Source organism: Gracilinanus agilis, chromosome 5, assembly GCF_016433145.1.
Source record: "Gracilinanus agilis isolate LMUSP501 chromosome 5, AgileGrace, whole genome shotgun sequence".
Taxonomy (NCBI): Eukaryota; Metazoa; Chordata; class Mammalia; order Didelphimorphia; family Didelphidae; genus Gracilinanus; species Gracilinanus agilis.
In genome coordinates this window covers 48,838,816-48,858,099 of record NC_058134.1, presented here as the reverse complement: position 1 = coordinate 48,858,099, position 19,284 = coordinate 48,838,816, and the positions used below count along the sequence as shown (strand labels likewise).

Sequence of the window (19,284 nt, the reverse complement as noted above, 5' to 3'; positions counted from 1 at the left end):
ATATTAAGTATTGGTTCTAAGGCAGAAGAGTGTCTGAGGTTACATTTGAACCCAGAACCTCCCATCTCCAGAGCTGGCTCTCTATTCTCTGAGCCACTTAGCTGTCCTTGGTCCATGATTGTTCTTTTCTTTCTTTTAAAAATTTAATTATTTTAATTCAACAACTCCCTCCCCTCCCCACACCACAGAAGGCATCATCCAACAAAATATATGAATGATGTCTTTTGTGCTTTCACTTCTCTGTTCATTCTTTGGAGGTGACCCATCACAAATGATCCTTCAAATATTAAATCTGAAGCTATATGGAATGTTCTCTTGTACTCGCCTCATTCTTCATTATCTCCTCTAGTTCTTCCCAAGTCTTTTAAAAATTAATCTGATTATCGTTTCTGTCTTTGACTTTTCAGTGACACACGGGCAGTCTGGTCAGATTACTATAATCCCTCCTTGCACTGTTAGCTTCTTGATACCCTATGAGTGTTGTTGAGTTGTGGACAGCACTTAATACACAGGATTAGTGCGTGTGTATACGCACAATGGTCATGTCTTTATTAGTTCCAAATAAATGCTTTTGAAGTTTCAAATAATAACAACAACCAATGACGAGGCTCCATCCATGTGTTATTGAAGGAAGGAAGAGCACCAGTACTGTCTTTCATCAAAAAACCTGGGCAGCTTGCCACAAGGTAAACAGTCCTCTCGGCCAGCTTTGGACATGCCAACAGTCTCATAAACATGTTTATTTTCTTTTTTAAAGATGGACCTGGCTGATGCTTAGCCAGGAGGATCTCGATCCAGGAAACCCTTCCAGGAACCTTCTAAGAAACATGCCCATCGAGGTTATTGGGGCTGGGGATTCTTTTTTCTAAGTTCAATATACAAATTTGCATTTTAACGGTCTACTTATGAAACTTCTTTTTTTCTAATATTTTTTCAGTTTGGTTGGATTTCTTTTGAAACTGAAAGCTCAGTCCCTTTGACTCTTTCTAACCCCAGCTTTAAGAGATTCAGTGTGCTAGAAGATGCAGACCACACCAACTTTGCAAATGTCAACAGCCCAATATGCTATGATGTGCCATATTGGTTGGAGCAAAACCCACGTCTTCTAAAGTCTATTTCAAAGGCATTTACTTAAGTACCCGAGCCTGGGAAGCAGATACACCCCAGATCTATATGCCATATCTTATTTACTAGGCCAGAACCCTGAAGATAGAAACATCCCTAGATATGATTTAGGCTCAATTCTTATTTTTCTTTTCTTTAAACCTTTACCTTCCATCTTAGAATCAATACTGTGGATTGATTCCAAGGCAGAAGAGCGGGAAGGACTAGGCAATTGGGGTTAAGTGACTTGTCTGGGGACATATTTTTCTCTAGGCCTGGTTCTCAATCCACCCAGCCACTTTGCTGGCCCAATCCTCTCATTTTCCAAAAGAAAGAAACAGATGTCCAAAGAAATCATGATTAGTCCAAAATCATATAGTGGCAAGGTTGGGCCTAGACCCAACGCCTTCTGAATGCCCACTAAGCTGTACTGCCTGAATATATGGTCTATTTGTAGTTGGGATTATGAAAAGGTGAAGAGAGAAGGAGCTGGGTTCTACACATGTAGCTAGTAATTTGGGTGCCCAGCCTCAACAGCTTGACTCACTTTCAAATTAAAATTTTTTTAGCGGGCAGCTGGGTGGCTCAGTGAATTGAGAACCAGGCCTAGAGATGGGAGGCCCTGGGTTCAGATCTGATCTCAGACACTTTCTAGCTGTGTGACCCTGGGCAAGTCACTTAATCCTTATTACCTAGCCCTTACCACTCTTCTGCCTTCGAACCAATACACGGTATTGATTATAAGAGGGAAGGGAAGGGTTTAAAAAAATTAATTTTTTAAAAATCAAATTAGTTGAAAAAAGAAGACAGAGAACATGGTACACTTATGGAGTTACTTCTAGGGAAATTGCCCCTAGGAGGGACTGATTGTAATCAGATAACAAGAACTCAGCTGGGATGTGGAGCGTCCTATTTTAACAAATTATTCTTACTACCTGAGTCCTAAGCCCACTTATTTCTATGTTGCTGAAGAATCATAGGATGACGGACTAAATCTAAAAGGAACTTCAGAGGCCATCTCACCCATAGCCCCTCATTTTACAACTGAGATAACCAAGGTAAGTGACTTGCCCAAATCCCCATAGGTGGGAGATGGCAGGCGTTAGGTGACTCCCTGATCCTTTGATTCCAAACAGAGCACTCTTTCCATTGTTTCCAACTGTAAGTGTCATCAGAACCCATTCAATTTCAGGGCTCTGGAACCAAGGCTTGATTGCCCTGCCCTAGGTATGGCTCAGCAAATACATGAGAAAAAGACAAAATTTAAGGAAATGGTGGCTCTTCCAGTTCTTGTGTATGTGCTCGTATATAGATGCAGGCCTCATTAATTTAAAAAAAAACTGCAGTACACACAGTAGCAATTTCTCCTTTATTTATGATTATGATACTACAGACCTACCTTCATTTGGGCAAGTTTTGAGTAATCTTTCTAACAGGGGGGAGAGAGAGAGAGACAAAGACAGAGAGACAGAGAGACAGAGATTCGTGCTAATCTATCGATCTCCTTACTCATTTCCCTTTCATAGCCCACAACATGCATTTGGGAGACAGCTGGTCAGGGTCATGAGACAGAGCAAATTTTAACTGCCCTATCTATGGTTTCTCAATACAACCTTGGCTTCCACCCAAGACCCGAAGCAATTGGGCGAATGAGCCAGTGATAAAATCACAGCTGGGAGGCAATCAAGCAAAAGCGACCTGTTTTTTAAAAGAATAACTCAATTTAATAATGATAGCACTCTGGCAGAAGATGAGAGCCAGATCGCACCTGCGATTTCACTCTAAGGGACTCCCAAAGAGCATTCTCCTTCCACTACTGCTGATCACCTCTTGTGGTACAATTCATAATCTCAAATAGCTGCTTATGTGGTCCTAAGAGGTTTAGTGATTTGCTCAGTCACTGAGCCAAGAAGAGAGTCAGAGGTGGGACTTAAGCCTAGATCATCCTGCACCTATCCACCTTCTCTCCATTACTCAGACTGCCTCTTTTAGTAATAAAACTGCTCATTGAAATGATCCTGAACTGAAAAAGACAAAAAACAAACAAGAAAGCTCCAATAATAGGATTTTCCTTATTTCCCTGTTTTCTAATGTGTGTCTGTGTGTGTATATATTTATATATAAACCTGAATTTCTAATATGTGTGTTGTATGTCTAATTACATGTGTGTATACATATAATACACATATATCTATGTTTATGAGTATGTTTTGTACATGTTTTATAGATACCTATTAGAAAGCAGGGAAATGACATGAATATATCTTATGTGTAGAACATAGGTATATATGTACATGTATCATGTATGTATTTTGTGTGTATCTGTACACACATATGCATCTAAATATATGTATGCATAAATATATATAAGAAGTAAGAAGTCTTTTTAATCTTTACCTAATGTTATTCCTTTACGGCAGGAACTCCTAACTTTTTCTGTTATCATAGGATTTACTAGATACTTCTGTTGGTGTCTCTTAGTGGCATAGGGCAGTGATGGGCAAATATGGCCCTCAGGCCAGATGCAGCCCCCGGAAATGTTCTATCCCCTGCACAACATTATTCCTAACCTGACGAATATGAGTAGGATACGATACAATGAAACTTCGAAAGAGTTGCCTTAGAAACAGACTGACAGATGCACATTTCCTTTCCTTTGGCCCCCTCTTTAAAAAGTTTGCCCATCACTGGTATAGGTGTAGGTATCTGAGACTGGCATCCGGAAGACTCATCTCCCATCTTCCTGAGTTCAAATCTGGCTTCAGACACTTACTGGCTGGGTGACAGTTACTAGCTTCTCACAAAAACAACAACAACAACAAACTGGTTATATAGAGATGCTAATTGTAGACAGGAAGAGAGTGATGGAATGTGATCTGGCCCAGTGACTTTAGTGAGTAGTATAAACAATCTTTTGAGACATCTGCTCCAATCACAGTGAGGACATGAAAATAAATTTGTGATTTTTGTCAGAGACAGAGTCATGAATACTATTAATATTACTGTGGTTTGTTGCCTAAATTCATACCTGAAGGAAAGAATTCATTTTAGTTATTTGGAGGGTAATGAAAACGAAGGTGCCATTTTTTCCAAATCCAACTTATCTATCAAACCCTTGGGTGGGGGGTGGAGATCTGTGGATCCTCCTTTTAAGAATCACTAGATGGCAAAGAAGAGAAGAGGGCTGGATTTGGAGTTAGGAAGACTCATCTTCCTGAGTTCAAATCTGGCCTCAGACACTAGCTGTGTGATCTTGGGCAAGTCACTTAACCATATTTGCCTCCGTTTTCTCATCTGTAAATTACCTGGAGAAAGATATGGCAAGCCATTCCAGTATCTTTGCCAAGAAAATCTCCAATGGTACTATGAGAATCAGACACATCTGGAAAAAGACTGAACAACAACAAAGAGTTGAGAAATGCTACCTACGACTGAATACCAGAAGAAAAGAAAGGGGGTGGGAAAAAATCTTTGTGATATTGCAAAGAGGCATTGGAGAGAATAAAAGTAATACAAGTCAAAAGTCTGCCTCCCAATCACCAACAGAAAGTGGCAAATGCTGATCTTGACATAAATGAAGGAAGGAGGGGGCAGCTGGGTAGCTCAGTGGATTGAGAGAAAGAGAGAGAGAGAGAGAGAGAGAGAGGGGGGGGGAGGGAGGGAGGGAGAGAAGGAGGAAGGAGCACAGATCTAATTGGCATCTACATGCCCAATGCCAGTCCTGACCTTTGATGATGCCCTAGAAAAGATCAAAGAAAGAAAATGCTTTATAAAGAGCTGTTGTCTTTTCAGACACACACTACAAAGACAGATCTGGGAGTGGAGATATTTTCTCTTAAAAAAAAAGACAAAAGAAAGGAGACTTTCAAGCTAGATGGTGCAGTGGATGTGTGGAGTTAGGAAATCATTGTTATTCAACTGCTTTTTTAATGGTCCTATTTCATGATCCCATTTGGGGTTTTCTTGGCAGATATTGGAGTGGTTTGCTATTTCCTTCTCCTTTTACAGATGAGGAAACTGAGGCAAATGTAGTGAAGTGATTTGCCTAGGGCCACACAGCTAGTAAGTGTCTGAGGTCCAATTTGAACTCAGAAAGGTGAGTTTTCCTGATTCCAGGCCTAGCATTCTGGGCACTATGGCAACACCTACTGGCATCCTGCTTGGATTAAAGCTGAATTAACCTGAAGCTCAGTAGGGCAATTCTGAAAAGAAGAAACTCTCCCAGTGCTTTGGCTACATTTTCTCCTTTGACCCTCACAACAGTTTTAGAAAGTAAATGTTATTATTTTTTCTACATTAGAGGAAAATGGTGATTGTAATCTGGTCCAATGAGTTCAGTAATTTCAAAGTGGTGAAGAACAAAAATCCTTTGAGGGGGCAGATAGGCGGGTTCAGTGGATTGAGTCAGGCTTACAGATGGGAGGTCCTGGGTTCAAATATGAACTTAGATACTTCCTAGCTGTATGACCCTGGACAAGTCACTTAACCCCAGGTTCCTAGCCCTTACTATTCTTCTACCTTGGAACTAATACTTAGAATTAATACTAAGATGGAAGGAAAGAGTTTTTTTAAAGCCTTTAAGGCATTTGTACCAACTGTAATGTGACCTGCCTCACACAGCTAGTGCCTGGTTTAATTTATATTATTTCCTTTGATCCTCACAATAGTCCTGTAAAGTAGGTGCTATTATTATCCCCATTTTACAGATGAGGAAGGCTGAGACACTAGATGACTTGCCTAAATAGTTACTATCTGAATCAGGATTCAAACTCTGGACTTTCTGCTTTATAGTGACAACCTAATAGCTCAATGTGTTTTAAAAGGAATGAAGCATCATTAACAAAAGAAGTTGATATTCCAGAAATATATTGATAACATCTATGGCTTCTCCCAAACCCCTCACTGCAATAATTCACATTGGGAAGGGAACTGGGAGAATTCTGTTCAGGATAAATGGATATGGCAAAACAAACATTCACTTTGGGACATCTCAATGGGAGATATTCCTTTTGAGAATATTAGGATTTGGGTCAGGAAAGGACTTCAGAAATTACCTCATTAATGGAAGGCTCATGGGGCTAAAGCTAGAAGGAGCTTCAGGGATTATCTAGGCCAATGCCCCCATTTTACAGATGAGGAAACAGAACCAGAGAGATTAAGAGCTTTGCCCAAAGTCACACAGGTATTAAATGCAAAAGACAGGATTTGAACTCAGATTCCCTGACACCAAATCCAGCATCCTTGTCACTTTAACACATTAATGGGCTAAAGAAACTCTCCCCTTTGCCCCTTCTCATTGTTTGCTTTTTGACCTATAAGTAAATTGCTCAAGCAACCCTGAGGCTACAAAGAAAAAGCAGAAATAAAAGCGTCCATTCTAACAGGCACACGGAGTAGACAGACTTAAGGAGAAGGGACCAGCATCACAAGGCCAGAGCGGCAGGTGGCCCTTTTGAAAGACATCTACAAAAAAAAAAAAGAATCAACTTCAGAAAGGCTCTGAGGAACCCGAGTCCCAGAAGAACCCTGGAGAGCAAAGGTGTCAAACTCAAATAGAAACAGGCCAACAAAATGAACAGAAGGATCCATCTTGGCATCATTCATGTTCTATTGTATTTTTTATTTATTTCGTTAAATATCTCCCAATTACATTTTTATTTGGTTCATGTCGGACATGGCAGTGTTGACATCTCTGCTGTACAGTACCATATTTTAACAAAAAAAAGAGCAGAGTCAAATTAACCAGGAGCCAACAGATGGAAGGGAAAAAATGGAATTTCTGTGTGACACATGTACATGGAGGAAACTCAAAATGCTATTCCCAACCACAACAAAGAAATATTCAGAATTCAAGACAAACAGCTGCTGGGCCACTCTTCCCATTGGTGGTCTCTGTACCATTTGTTTTGGTGACTTTGGGTGACGTTGGTTGGTTGAAGAGAGCAGAGTAGATTTCCCACTAGGCTGTGGATGGATATCTTCTCATCATTTGTTTGTCTGGTCAATAAAGCGATCCACCAAGCATTTATTAAACGTTTGATATGTCCCAGGTCCTTGGATAAACCTTGAGGGTACAAAGAAAAAGCAGAAACAATCCCTGCACCCAAGAAGCGTACATCCTAACAGGGGAGACGATTGGTACCAGAGAGGCACATGGAGCGGATGGACTTTGGAAGGTACTAGCAGCTATTTGAAAGGAATACCAGAGCTAGGTCTTAGATAAAGGGCTAACTATTTCCCAGATGAATTATCTAAACAGTTTTCATGGAGCTGCTTACTGGGCCACAGTCTTCTTTCCCTTTCTGCCCTCTTCCCCACTGAGTTCAAAAAGCAATTGCTTGGGTTGAGGAAGAGTCCCAGCAGTGAGTGTGAAGAAAAAAAGAGAATCTGCCCCTTTCTGTGGAGCTGCCATCTCCTTTGGTGGGAATCATATTTTCCTTACTCATCATCAGGCTTGATTACCTATTAGGAGACAGCTTGATGTGAAAAATATGTTTAATTAACAATGCCAACAATAAAAACGTTAATTTATCAGGCCACTGAGCCTTCTCCAAACTGAACTCCCATCGGCTTCCCCTGGAGCTTCCTAGTTGAGTGTCTGGCCAGACAGTCATCACTGGCCCATTTCCTTTCATCCAGGGAACTTCTGGGAAAAGAAGATGCTCAAAGCTTTACATTCTCTTTTTAGCAATCTGGGGCAGTTAATGGTGGACTTTCAATTCAGTCTTTCAGGTGATCATTAAAAATTCAGTAGCCTGGAGAAAGTTTTCCCAGGCTCCTTTCCAACCTAAAGTGTCACAGGGAGGATTTACTAACAACTTCAAAGAAAGCAAAATAAATAAAGCCAATGGAGGAATATAAGTACATCTGCTGAGCGCTGGATCCAACCTGCTTATTTCATTGAACAAAAAATTAAGAATGAACTACACACTGAATAGCACTTAAGGGGGCTCATTGGTCATCTCTACCCAATAGATAGGAATGGATTTTTTGGGGGAGGGGGAAATGAGGGAGTCTGGGTAGATATATAGAAGAGTGTTTGGGGTGGGGATCCTCCTCAGGTTGGTCTCTGAGATTTCTCCAAACTCTGAAATTCTGTTTTAAAAATCTTTTGATGGCAATCCTTTCTTGAATGTGAGATTTTCTTTTCATCAAAAACATACTTAATGTGCTTAGAAAAGAGTATTGGCTCTTTAAAGTAGTCAAAAAGAATTTAGTTATTTTGGGGTCCAGAAAAACCTCATTTAGCAGCTCATCTCTATATGGCTAATATAGCCAGGGTAGTATGGTGTAGTAGAAAGAGTTCAGAAAACCTGGGTACAAATCCTATCTCTCTTACTTATTTATCATATGTCCCATGAGCAAAACACAACCTCTCTGGTCTTAATTTTTCCCCTCTTTAAAATAAGGCAATGGAGCTAATTATGTTACATTCATGTAATGGAATATTACTGCACTGAAAGAAATAACAACTTTGATGAAATCAGAGAAGCATGGGAAGACATATAAACTGATGCAAAGTGAAAGTAGTACAATCAGGAAAACAACATACACAGTAACTATAACAATTTAAACATGAAGAAAATAAAACAGAATTCTGTGTAATTATAATGAGCAAGCTTGGCCCCAAAGAAGAATTCAGAAAATATTCCCAGTCTTCTTTACAGAGATGGAGACCTGGAGTGTAATATATTGCATATCATGTCAGTCATGCTCGATGTGTTATCTGGTTTTGAGAAATGGATTTTTTTCCCTCAGTCTTTGGGATATTATTAAAAAGGGATGGCTCACTGGGCAGAGAAGTGGAGATTACATTTAGAAATAAAGCTGACCCAAAAAACCCCCCAAAAGCTATCAATAAAAATAAGACTAAATAAAATAAATGAATGGGACTGAACAATTTCCAAGACCACATCAAACTCCAAATCCTATGAATTAGTGTGATTGAACCTCTTTTCATGAGAAAGTGCTTAACTTAGAGTTATTTCATTAGAGGAAAAAGAGTTCATACTGAACTTTTTCCATCCAAAGAAATTATTTATATCCCATCCATAGGGATTGGAACTGGACCAGTGGTTTCACTGGTATAGGGACGCCTCTATTGATGCAGTTTGGTATCTTCTTATGGCAGCTATGAGGCATAGATGGGTAAAGCACTAGGACTAGTTATAAAGACCTGAGTTCAAATTTGGCCTCAGATTAACTCTGTGACTAGATAAGTCACTTAATCTTTCTATGCTTCTGTTTCCTCAACTGTAAATGTAAATGGGGATGACAATAATAGCACCTCATAGGATTGTTGAGAGGATCCAATAAGATATTGTTTGTAAAGCGATTAGGATAGTGCCTGGCACATCACAGATGCTTAATAAATGTTTGTTTTCCTTCCATTCACAGCAATTTATAGTCTTAGAGAATTTCCTGGTCAATTAAGCTAAGTGACTGTCAAGAGTCAGGATTTGAACCTTGGTTTTCTGGCTTCAAGGCCAGATCTCTAGCCTCTAGGTCATGCTTCTCACGATAGAGGACAAAGACCCATTTTGAGGTACAGGGCACAGGTCTCTGTATTGTTTTCTACATCATCATTAGAGGAACTTTCTCTCATTGGTTCTTCACCCTATTTTTTCCTTTCCATCCCTAGAGAGTTCTGCTGATTAGACTAGGGACTTCTTGAAATTATAGGAGAAGAAAGTAAGAATTTAAAAATGAAAATAAACACTAAAGCATTTTTCCTTTCTCAGGATTTACCATCTTCCTGTTTTGTCTTAACTTAGAGTTATCTCCTCCCAGGGACACAAGTTCCATCAGAAAGACCTTTAGATGCACCTTAGAAAACACATAGAGAAAGACACAATGTCCACCTTCCTTAACTGAAGACCTTTGGTTTGGTTTTTATTGAGGTTGGTGTCAGGGCACAAATGGGGAGGCTTAAAGAGTCTTTTCTCCCCTCCATCCCATCTCCATTCACCCCCTCCACAACCTCTCCAAGTGTTTTGTTTCCAATTCAGGAGTTTGTGGAGGGTTCAAGAAGTTAAGTAAGGCAAGCAAGCAGAGAAAGTTTTCATGATTGTCTCTGTGTGTGTGTGTGTGTGTGTGTGTGTGTGTGTGTGTGTGTGTGTGTGTGTAGAATGCTATTTCCATTAAGAGCATTTCACCTTTGGAGAAAGCTAAGCAGGGAGACCAAAGTTGAGGACACTCTTCAGCCAGCCAGGTGGCCAGAGTTAATGGAGAGAATGTACAGGGAGGAAGGTCCCTGCTTAAAGAGAGTATTGAGAAATCAAAATGGGTGCTCTCCCTTTATGTTGCAGCACAAAGGGGGAGGCTTTGAGGTATCATGAACCTGAGCAAATGGAGGCAAAGGAAGAACCACTGTGGTCTTGTGTTTCTTGGAAAGACATCCTTGTGGCTCTGGAATGCCTTTGGTTTGTTCAGATTAACTGCCTCCTTCCTCCTCCAGGAGTTCATCCAAGTATTCCACAACTTCTCCCTAAAAGAACCAGGAGAAGGATTTATTCAATGACCACAATAATGTCAACAGTTGTTAAAGATTTGAGAATTCCAATGATGCAATGAGTAATCAGAACTTTAGAAGGAAAATGAAGCAAGCTTCTCGTTTATTTATCTATTTTTATTTTTTAAAACCCTTCCCTTCCCTCTTATAATCAATACCACATTTTGGTTCAAAGGCAGAAGAGTGGTAAGGGCTATATAATAAGGATTAAGTGACTTGTCCAGGGTCACCCAGCTAGGAAGTGTCTGGGGTCAGATTTGAACCCAGAATCTCCCATTTCTAGGCCTGATTCCCAAGCCATTGAGCCTCCTAGCTTGCCCCCTATTTATGTATTTTTAACTACTTAATATGTATGAAACCTTGCTACTATTTTTATCAGATTCCTATCTTTTTTCTTATTGTGTCACCAATGAAGTTGTTAACTATTCTCCCCCTTGAACTCATTTTCCCCATAAACCCTGTGGTTTTTGTTGCTTTATCTGGCATAAGTTGGTGCTTTTGGAGGGAATACATACATTGAATTATAGCAGAGATGTCTAAACTTCTTTAGTAGTGGTAAACCAGCCTTAGAACCAGGACAACCTGAATTCCAGTCTTGTCTCTGATGAATATCGTCTGTGTGACAAATATTTCAGTATCCTAGGCAACTCTCTAACCCCATCAATTGAAAAGAAAGTGTGGACCTTTATTGATAGAGGGAGTCTTCCTTATATACTGGTATTGATACCAGTAAAATCTCACATCCCAATTTCTTTTCTATACTTATTTGTTACAAGTGTTTTGTAGGGTTGGAAAGTGGGGAATGAGGGTGGTGACATTGAGGAGATAAAGGAGGAAGAAGAGAAGGAAAAAGAAAAGAGCATCAATGAAATCTTTTTAAATCCCCATGTGTGGTAGAATTTGGAGTGCCTTTTTTTTAATTAGCATTTAGATGAACTGGAGGAATTCCATGTGAACTGGAACGGCGTCCAGGAATTGATGCAGAGTGAAAGGAGCAGAATCAGGAGAACATTGTACACAGAGACTGATACACTGTGGTACAACTGAACATAATGGACTTCTCTACTAGCAACAATGCAAGGATCCAGAGCAAGGCTGAGGGATTTATGAGAAAGATGCTATCCATATCCAGAGAAAGAACTGTGGGAGTAGAAACATAGAAGAAAAACTTCCTCTTGATCACATAGCTCAATGGGGATATGATTGGGGATGTTGACTCTAAAAGATCACCCTAGTGCAAATACTAATAATATGGAAATAGGTCTTGATCAATGACACATGTAAAACACAGTGGAATTGTGCATTGGCTATGGGAGGGGGTGGTAGTAGGGGAGGGAAAGAACATGAATCTTGTAACCATGGAAAAATTTCTAAATTAATTAATTAAAATTTTCCAAATTAAAAAAAATTAGCATTTAGAAAAGAGGGTTTGGCTTTTATATATCTAAACATTATATATGTACATATATAAACATCTTATAACATTGCCCTATATTGTTGGAGACTGTGATATGGCTTTGGCTAAAAAGTAACCCAACGGGGCAACTAGGTGGCTAAGTGGATAGAGACCCAGACCCAGAAATAGGAGGTTCTGGGTTGAAATCTGACCTCAGATACTTCCTAGTTGTATGATCTTGGGCAAGTCAATTAACCGTAATTGCCTATCCCTTACCACTCATCTGTCTTGGACCCAATACTTATTATTGATTCTGGAAGGTAAAGGTTAAAATAAAAAAGATTACCCTGGAAAAAAACTACCCTCCCTTTCTAACCTGTCCCCCACCTCAAGAGCCAGCAAGATCTGGTATTAAAGGATGAGGACCCTTAGGGACAACCGTGTAACATTCATTTTGCATGCTGCCTTCCACATTAGTATTAGCATTCAGGTTATCTGGTTCCAAAATGGCTCTGTCTACCATCTAGGAAGACGGACAGTGCCATGGAAAGATTGTTTGACAGTCAGATGATGTAGGTTCAAATCCCAGCCTTGACACTTTACATGTAGGTGCTGAATAAATGTTTTTTTTATTCATTAAGTGCTTAAGGGGACTTCCAATGGACCTCTTCCCCACTGACTTCAAAATGCAGTTGTTCAAAGATGTCAAGGACTGGGGATACCCAAAAGGAAAAAAAAAAAAAAGGCAAAGAGCAGTCCCTCGCTCAGTGCCAAAGTCACACAGAAATGATCCTATGTGACCTTAGGGAGAGGAGAGAGTTCATTTAATCTCTCTAGGACACAGGTTCATGGGACCCTAACTCAAGAGGGTCAGGGACTCTGGGGCCATTAAGTCCAACCTCCTCCTTTTGCTATCAAAACCAAGACCCAGGAAAATGAAATGTCATATGCAAAGTCACATAGGAAGCCAGCTTTAGAAGCAGAATTTGAATTCAGTTCCTCTGATCTCAGAGGTAATGTTTTTTTCTCCTTTACCACCTGGAGGGGCTTTTCTCAGCTGTAAAAAAAAAAAAAAAAAAAAAAAAGGCTTGATGACCCTGGAGGTTCCATATCTCTGATCCTATTTCATAACTTCCTTATCCTTGGTCTAGTTTGCATAACTTTCCCCTCCTGGTTTACAGCTCCTCTGCACACCCCACTTTCCACATTGTCCTTTATTATGAAGAATGAGAGCAGAGCTTCCCCCCAAGAAGCTTCATCCTGTTTCCTCTTTCTCTCTCCCTGTCTCCAGAATCCTCTTGCCCTCCTGGCTCAGGTCTGAAAAGCTAGGGCAATCCCCACTGTGGTACCCTGACCTCCCAAGGACAGAAAGCTATCCAGAGGAATTTCCCCAGTCTGACACTCAAAAACAAGAGCTGTCGGCTTCTTTCACGTTTTTAAAGCGGAGCTTCATAAAAATATTGCCCTGACCTTGGGGAGCTCTTTAAGATTGGGGAACAATTTGGAAATCTATCAAGTATACAAGTAATAAAGGAGGCTATTAATTTTTTATTAAATGTTTCTACTGTGCCATGCCCAAGATTAGGAGAAATTAACTTTATAAGTGTGGAAGTCAATTGCTTGTAAAAGCAATCATTGAAGAGTTTGAGAGTAACGTAGGAGCCCTGCCGGGCCGGCAGTTAGGAAATCAGGGTTGACGTCCCAGCTCCACCACAAATTAGCTGGGTAGCCACTAATGAGAGACTTTACATCTCAGGGCCTCAGTTCTCTCATCTATAAAATGAGGGGATTAGACTAGGTCAGGAGTTCTTTTTTGTACTTTTTGGCAATCTGGTACAGCCTATGGCTCTCTTTCTCAGAATTATTGGGGTGGGGTGCAGTGTATGTTTAGTCTCTTCTCACTTACTCTTTTTTAATTTTTTAGAAAATTTTTCCATGATTCCATAATTCATGTTCTTTCTCTTCCCCCTAAGGCCCCCCCTTCCCCATAGCCAACACGCATTTCCACTGGGTTTTACATGTGTCATCGATCAAGACATATTTCTATATTATTGATAGTTGCACTGGGGTTATTCTTTAGAGTCTACATCCTAGATCATATCCCCATCAGCCCATGTGTTCAAGCAGTTGTTTTTCCTCTGTGTTTCTACTCCCACAGTTCTTCCTCTGAATGTGGCACAGCGGCTCCCTTTGCCTTACTCTATTTCTGCTCTGCCCTGTTGGGACACCATGCTGCTGCTGGCCACAGTGAAGATCCAGTTGGTTCAAGTGATATCTCAGCTCAAAACTCCTAAGCCTGGGTGATCCACTGGCCTCAGCCCTCTCAGTAACAGAGATTACAAATATAAGCCACCATGCCAAGTCCAGATAAAGTTCATAGAATCACCAAGGAAACAGATTATCGTAGCTGTTAGTTGTTTTCAGTTGTGTCCAACTCTTCATGACCACCATTTTTGGAAGAGTTACTGGAATAGTTAGCCATGTCCTTCTCTAGCTCATTTTATAGATGAGGAAACCGAGGCAGACAGTTTACCCAGGGTTACACAGCTAGTTAAGTGTCTGAAGCCATTTTGAACTCAGGAAGACGAGTCTTCCAGACTTAAAGCCCGCTGCTAGATCCACTGTGCCCCTCTGCTCCAGCACAATTATCAAAAGATTAAAGCAAACAAGTTCACTGATGCAGGTTAAGAACTGATAGATGATCTCTAAGGTCCCTCCAGCTCTACATAATACTATACAAATTTTAGTTTTCCCATCTGTAAAATGGGAATGATGATATTTCTATTCCTTACCCCCTATTCCCCACTTAACTATGTTTCTGACTTCCTGAACTTTAATGCCATGCCTTAGCTGCAATCTTACCCTAGGACTTCCTTTGGACCCAGACCTTCTCAACCTGGAATATCAAGTCACTCCTGTAGCCTCCTCCCTATGGAACATCCCTCCGCCATGTTGGTCCCCCTCTCCCACACATGAGTTCCTCTCCAAGCCATCATCCAGAAGAGGGGCCCAGCCCACCCACCCTTCATTCTCTCTCAGCGGTGCTTCAGACTTTGTGGACATCCTCTCCATGCCTCAATAAGGGCATCTTCATCCCTCCTCTGCTTTTCAGCTCCCATTTCTGTACTACTTCCCTCACTAGAATGTAAGCCCTTCTCCTCTCAACAATGTGTTGATCTGGGATAACCTGGAAGACTCATGATGGGGAATGCTATCCATCTTCAGAGAAAGAACTATTGGAGTTGCATGGATGTGGGGACAGCAGACTATCTTTCCCATCACTGTATTTACAGTTTTATTTTGAGGTTTTGGTTTTGCATGAGTTTGCTCTTACAACACTGACCAATATGGAAGCATGCTTTGCATGATTAAAAAAAAAAAAAAAAGACTGTAAACTGTTGAAAATAAGGATGTTCTTTCTTCTTGTTTTTGAACAATATATTTCCAGTGCTTAGAATAGCATATAGTAGGTTAAAAAAAAACAAAACACCCTACCTTCCACCTTAGAATCAATACTGTGTATTGGTTCCCAGGCAGAAGAGGAATAAGGGCTAGGCAATGGAGATTAAGGGACTTTCCCAGGGTCACACAACTAGGAAGTATCTGTGGCTAGATTTGAACCCAGAACCTCCTGGCTCTCAATCCACTGAGCCACCTAGCTGGCCCCCCAGTAGACTTTTAATAAATTCTCTTGCCTTGTAGCCTTCCCCCCAGGTCCTCCCTCTATCCACTTAAAAACAAACAAAAAGGATAAATGGTGAGAAAGTGTGTTTTGTAAACCTTAAAGCTCTATATACCTATGAGCTAATATTATTGTGTGAAGGGCCTCAAAAGGAAAATGTAGATGGCAGCTGGTTGGGATTCTTTAAGTTAAGGGGGTGACCACTGTTCCCAGGCCCAGCATTACTTCCCATCCCTTCAGCTCCTGCAGAGAAAACATCTGTAGTCCTCGAAGTGACCGGCACTATCCGTGCAGGAGAAAGGTTTATTTTGCCCACAGCCCTCTTGAAACATTTCAGTAACAATAAATAGAAGTATGGTGAATAGAAACATCCTCAGTCCTTTCTTCCTCTGAAATACTGGAGAAACAAGTGTATATATGGCAGACTACGCCAGCATTCAATAAACAATGACTAAATACCTACTTTGCTCAAGGCAGGGGGCAGCTAGATATGCAGAGAATAGATTTAGGAAGATCTGAACTTCAATCCAACCTCAGATAATTTTTAGTTTTGTGACCCTGGGCAAGTCACTTAATCTCTGTTTAATTTACGTTGACTAACTGTACAACTCTGGGTAAATCACTGAATCTCTATGAGCTTTCTTCTGGTGTGGAAACTCCCTGAACCAAGACAGACTGCTCAGATGGGTGATTTAGCTGTAATTGAGAGCCTTAAATCCAAGTTCAGAAGCTAAGCAACTTGACGACTATCACACAGATAATGTGTCCTAGATAAGACTTGATCCAAGGTCTTCCTGACTCCAGAGCCAATAGATAGGAGAGAAACCATCTCCATCCAATAGGAGAGAGATGCTGTCTCTCAGACCCAATATCCAATCAATAATGCAAATACATGTCTTTTTCATTTTGTCAAATACATGAAATTGATGTGATGCGCTCTTTCTGCACTATAAGAAATAATGAGCGTAAAGAATTCAGAGAAGCATAGGAAGACTCACATGAACTAATACAGAGTGAAGTAAGCAGAAACAGGAAAACAAGAGGTACAACGATGACAACAATGTGAATGAATAGCACAAAAAACAAAGGAGATCAGGGCTGGGTACTTAAAATCATACACACACCAAAAAAAGATGATGAGAAAATGCACCTCTCTTTCTTTTTTAAACTTTTACTTTCCATCTTAGAATCAGTACTGTGTAATGGTTCCAAAGCTAAAAAGCAGTAAGAGGTAGGCATTGGAGGTGATGGGTGTTAAGTGATTTGCCCAGGGTCACAGAGCTAAGAAGTATCTGAGGTCAGATTTGAACCTAGGACCTCCCATCTCCAGACCTGGCTCTCAAACCATTGAGCCACCTAGTTGCCCCCACCTTCCTTCACTTCTTGCAAAGGTGAAAAAGGGACTATGGATGAGGAGTACTATATATACTGGAAGAGTCAGTTTTATGGGATTGTTTTTTAATTGTTGCAAGCAATGGAAAACTGGAAAAGTGAAGAGGAATATATTTTCAAATGAAAGAGAATGTAAAAAGAAAAGATATCAATAAAAAATAAAAAATGAATACAATATTCAATTAAAAAATGTTTTAAGGGGTTAAGATGGCGGCAGAGTAAGAAGCAGCTATTAACCTCTCCTGACCGAAACACACAAAACTCCTCAAGGGGACATAAAAACAAGTCCAGACGAACGGAGGAACCCACAACAGGGCACAGCGTGGAAGGTACGTGGAATCGAGGCATTTACTTGCTATAAAGGGGTGAAACAGCTCTCACTAAATCGCGGGCTGAGCAACCACACCACCCCTACCCCCTCCACACACAGCACCTATAGCGCCGAAGCCAGTTAAAAAGAAATAGAGCAAGTTTGGGGCACCCATCGAGTCACTGGCAGCTCTGGGGCCTGTTCCTGAGAGCAGCAAGATTTGGGACCCCAAAAAGCCAAAGAACGCACCCGAAATCTGAGCGCGGGCTTAGGACGCAGAGCGCGGGAGCAGAGCTCAGGCGGGCTCAGAGCTCAGGCTCCGAGGAGGCGTGGGTGGAGGCAGACACAGCCACAAGCTAAAGCTCTGAAATCCTGAGTGGGGAACCAGCGTGGACGGGTGTACGACTGTGGAAGCAGCGTCCTGAGACTTGTAAAAAACCTCCAGCAGAGGATCAAGCAAGGGGATCTACCAGGGGGCTTGACCGCGGACAGACCCTGAGCGCAAGGATAAACCTGAGAAGCTGCTGGGCTAACGATGGCTACCCAGTCTCAGGAAGTTCAGAAGAGAAAGATTAACAACAAGAAAAAGAAGTCTTTAACACTCGACAGCTTTTACACAGAGAAAATCCAGACAACCGAGCAAACAGAGGAGGAGAACAAACAAGCATCCGGACCCTCCTCAAATAAGGAAAACTCCTCACAAGCTATGGAAGAGTTCAAAACTGAGATTTTGAGGAAAATGGAAAAGATCTGGCAAGAAAATAACAGTTTAAAAGGTAGAATCTTGCAACTGGAAAGTGAGGCTCAGAAACCAAATGAACTGATAAGCAAATTGAACACCAGAAATGACCAGATTGAAAAGGAATACCAGAAGCTTATAGCCGAAAACCAGAAGATTATGGCCGAAAACCGAAAGATTATAGCTGAAAACCAATCCCTAAAGGCTAGAATTGAGCAGCTAGAAGCTAATGATCTCTCAAGACAACAAGAAGAAATAAAACAAAGTCAAAAGACTGAAAAAATAGAAGGAAACATGAAATATCTCAATGAGAAAGTGACAGACCAAGAAAACCGGTCTAGAAGAGACAATTTGAGAATAATCGGTCTTCCAGAAAAACCAGAAATTAATAGAAACCTGGACTCCATACTAACAGAAATAATTCAGCAAAATTGCCCTGAAGTCCTACAACAAGAGGGCAATATAGACATTGAAAGGATTCATAGAACACCTGCGACATTCAATTAAGAAAAGAAAACACCCAGAAATATAATCTACAAATTCAAGAGTTTCCAAGCAAAGGAAAGAATCTTACAAGAAGCCAGAAAGAAACAATTCAAATATCAAGGAGCACCAATCAGGATCACACAGGATCTGGCAGCCTCCACGGTAAAAGATCGCAAGGCTTGGAATACGATATTCAGAAAGGCAAGAGAGCTGGGCCTGCAACCACGGATCAACTACCCATCAAAATTGACTATATATTTCCAGGGGAAAGAATGGGCATTCAACAAAATTGAAGAATTCCAGGGATTTGCACAGAAAAGACCAGGGCTAAATGGAAAGTTTGATATCCAACCACAAAAATCGAGAGAAACATGAAAAGGTAAATAAGATACAGAGGGGAAAGAAAGAAAACTTATAATTTTTAAATTTGCCTTTTTAAGGGCCTCAGTGAGATCTAATTATCTGTATTCCTATGTAGAGAAATGTTATGTTTAATTCTCTGTAGTGAACTCTATTCACTATTATAATATTCACTATTATAGTAATCAGAAGAATAATTCACAGAGTGAGGGTGGAAGACTAAATAATCTAAGATGACATGGGGGATGGGAAAGAGGGGGTGAATAGCAGGGGACACCAAGAGAAACTTGAGTGAATAAGAAAA

At 40.7% G+C, this 19,284-nt stretch overlaps 2 protein-coding genes across 2 annotated transcripts in view; both read right to left on the bottom strand.

Annotated features, from left to right (window-relative positions):
* The window catches only part of CDK6 (cyclin dependent kinase 6), a 1,314,442-nt gene that overhangs the window by 797,372 nt on the left and 497,786 nt on the right, over positions 1 to 19,284 (bottom strand). The gene's annotated exons all lie outside the window — the stretch shown is intronic.
* LOC123249643 (cartilage associated protein) overlaps positions 10,219 to 19,284 on the bottom strand; it is an 85,514-nt gene continuing 76,448 nt past the window's right edge. Inside the window, exon 7 of the mRNA XM_044678756.1 lies at positions 10,219 to 10,591. Within this exon, the coding sequence (XP_044534691.1) occupies positions 10,538 to 10,591 (54 nt within the window). The 3' untranslated portion in view covers positions 10,219 to 10,537. The remainder of the gene's footprint in view (positions 10,592 to 19,284) is intronic.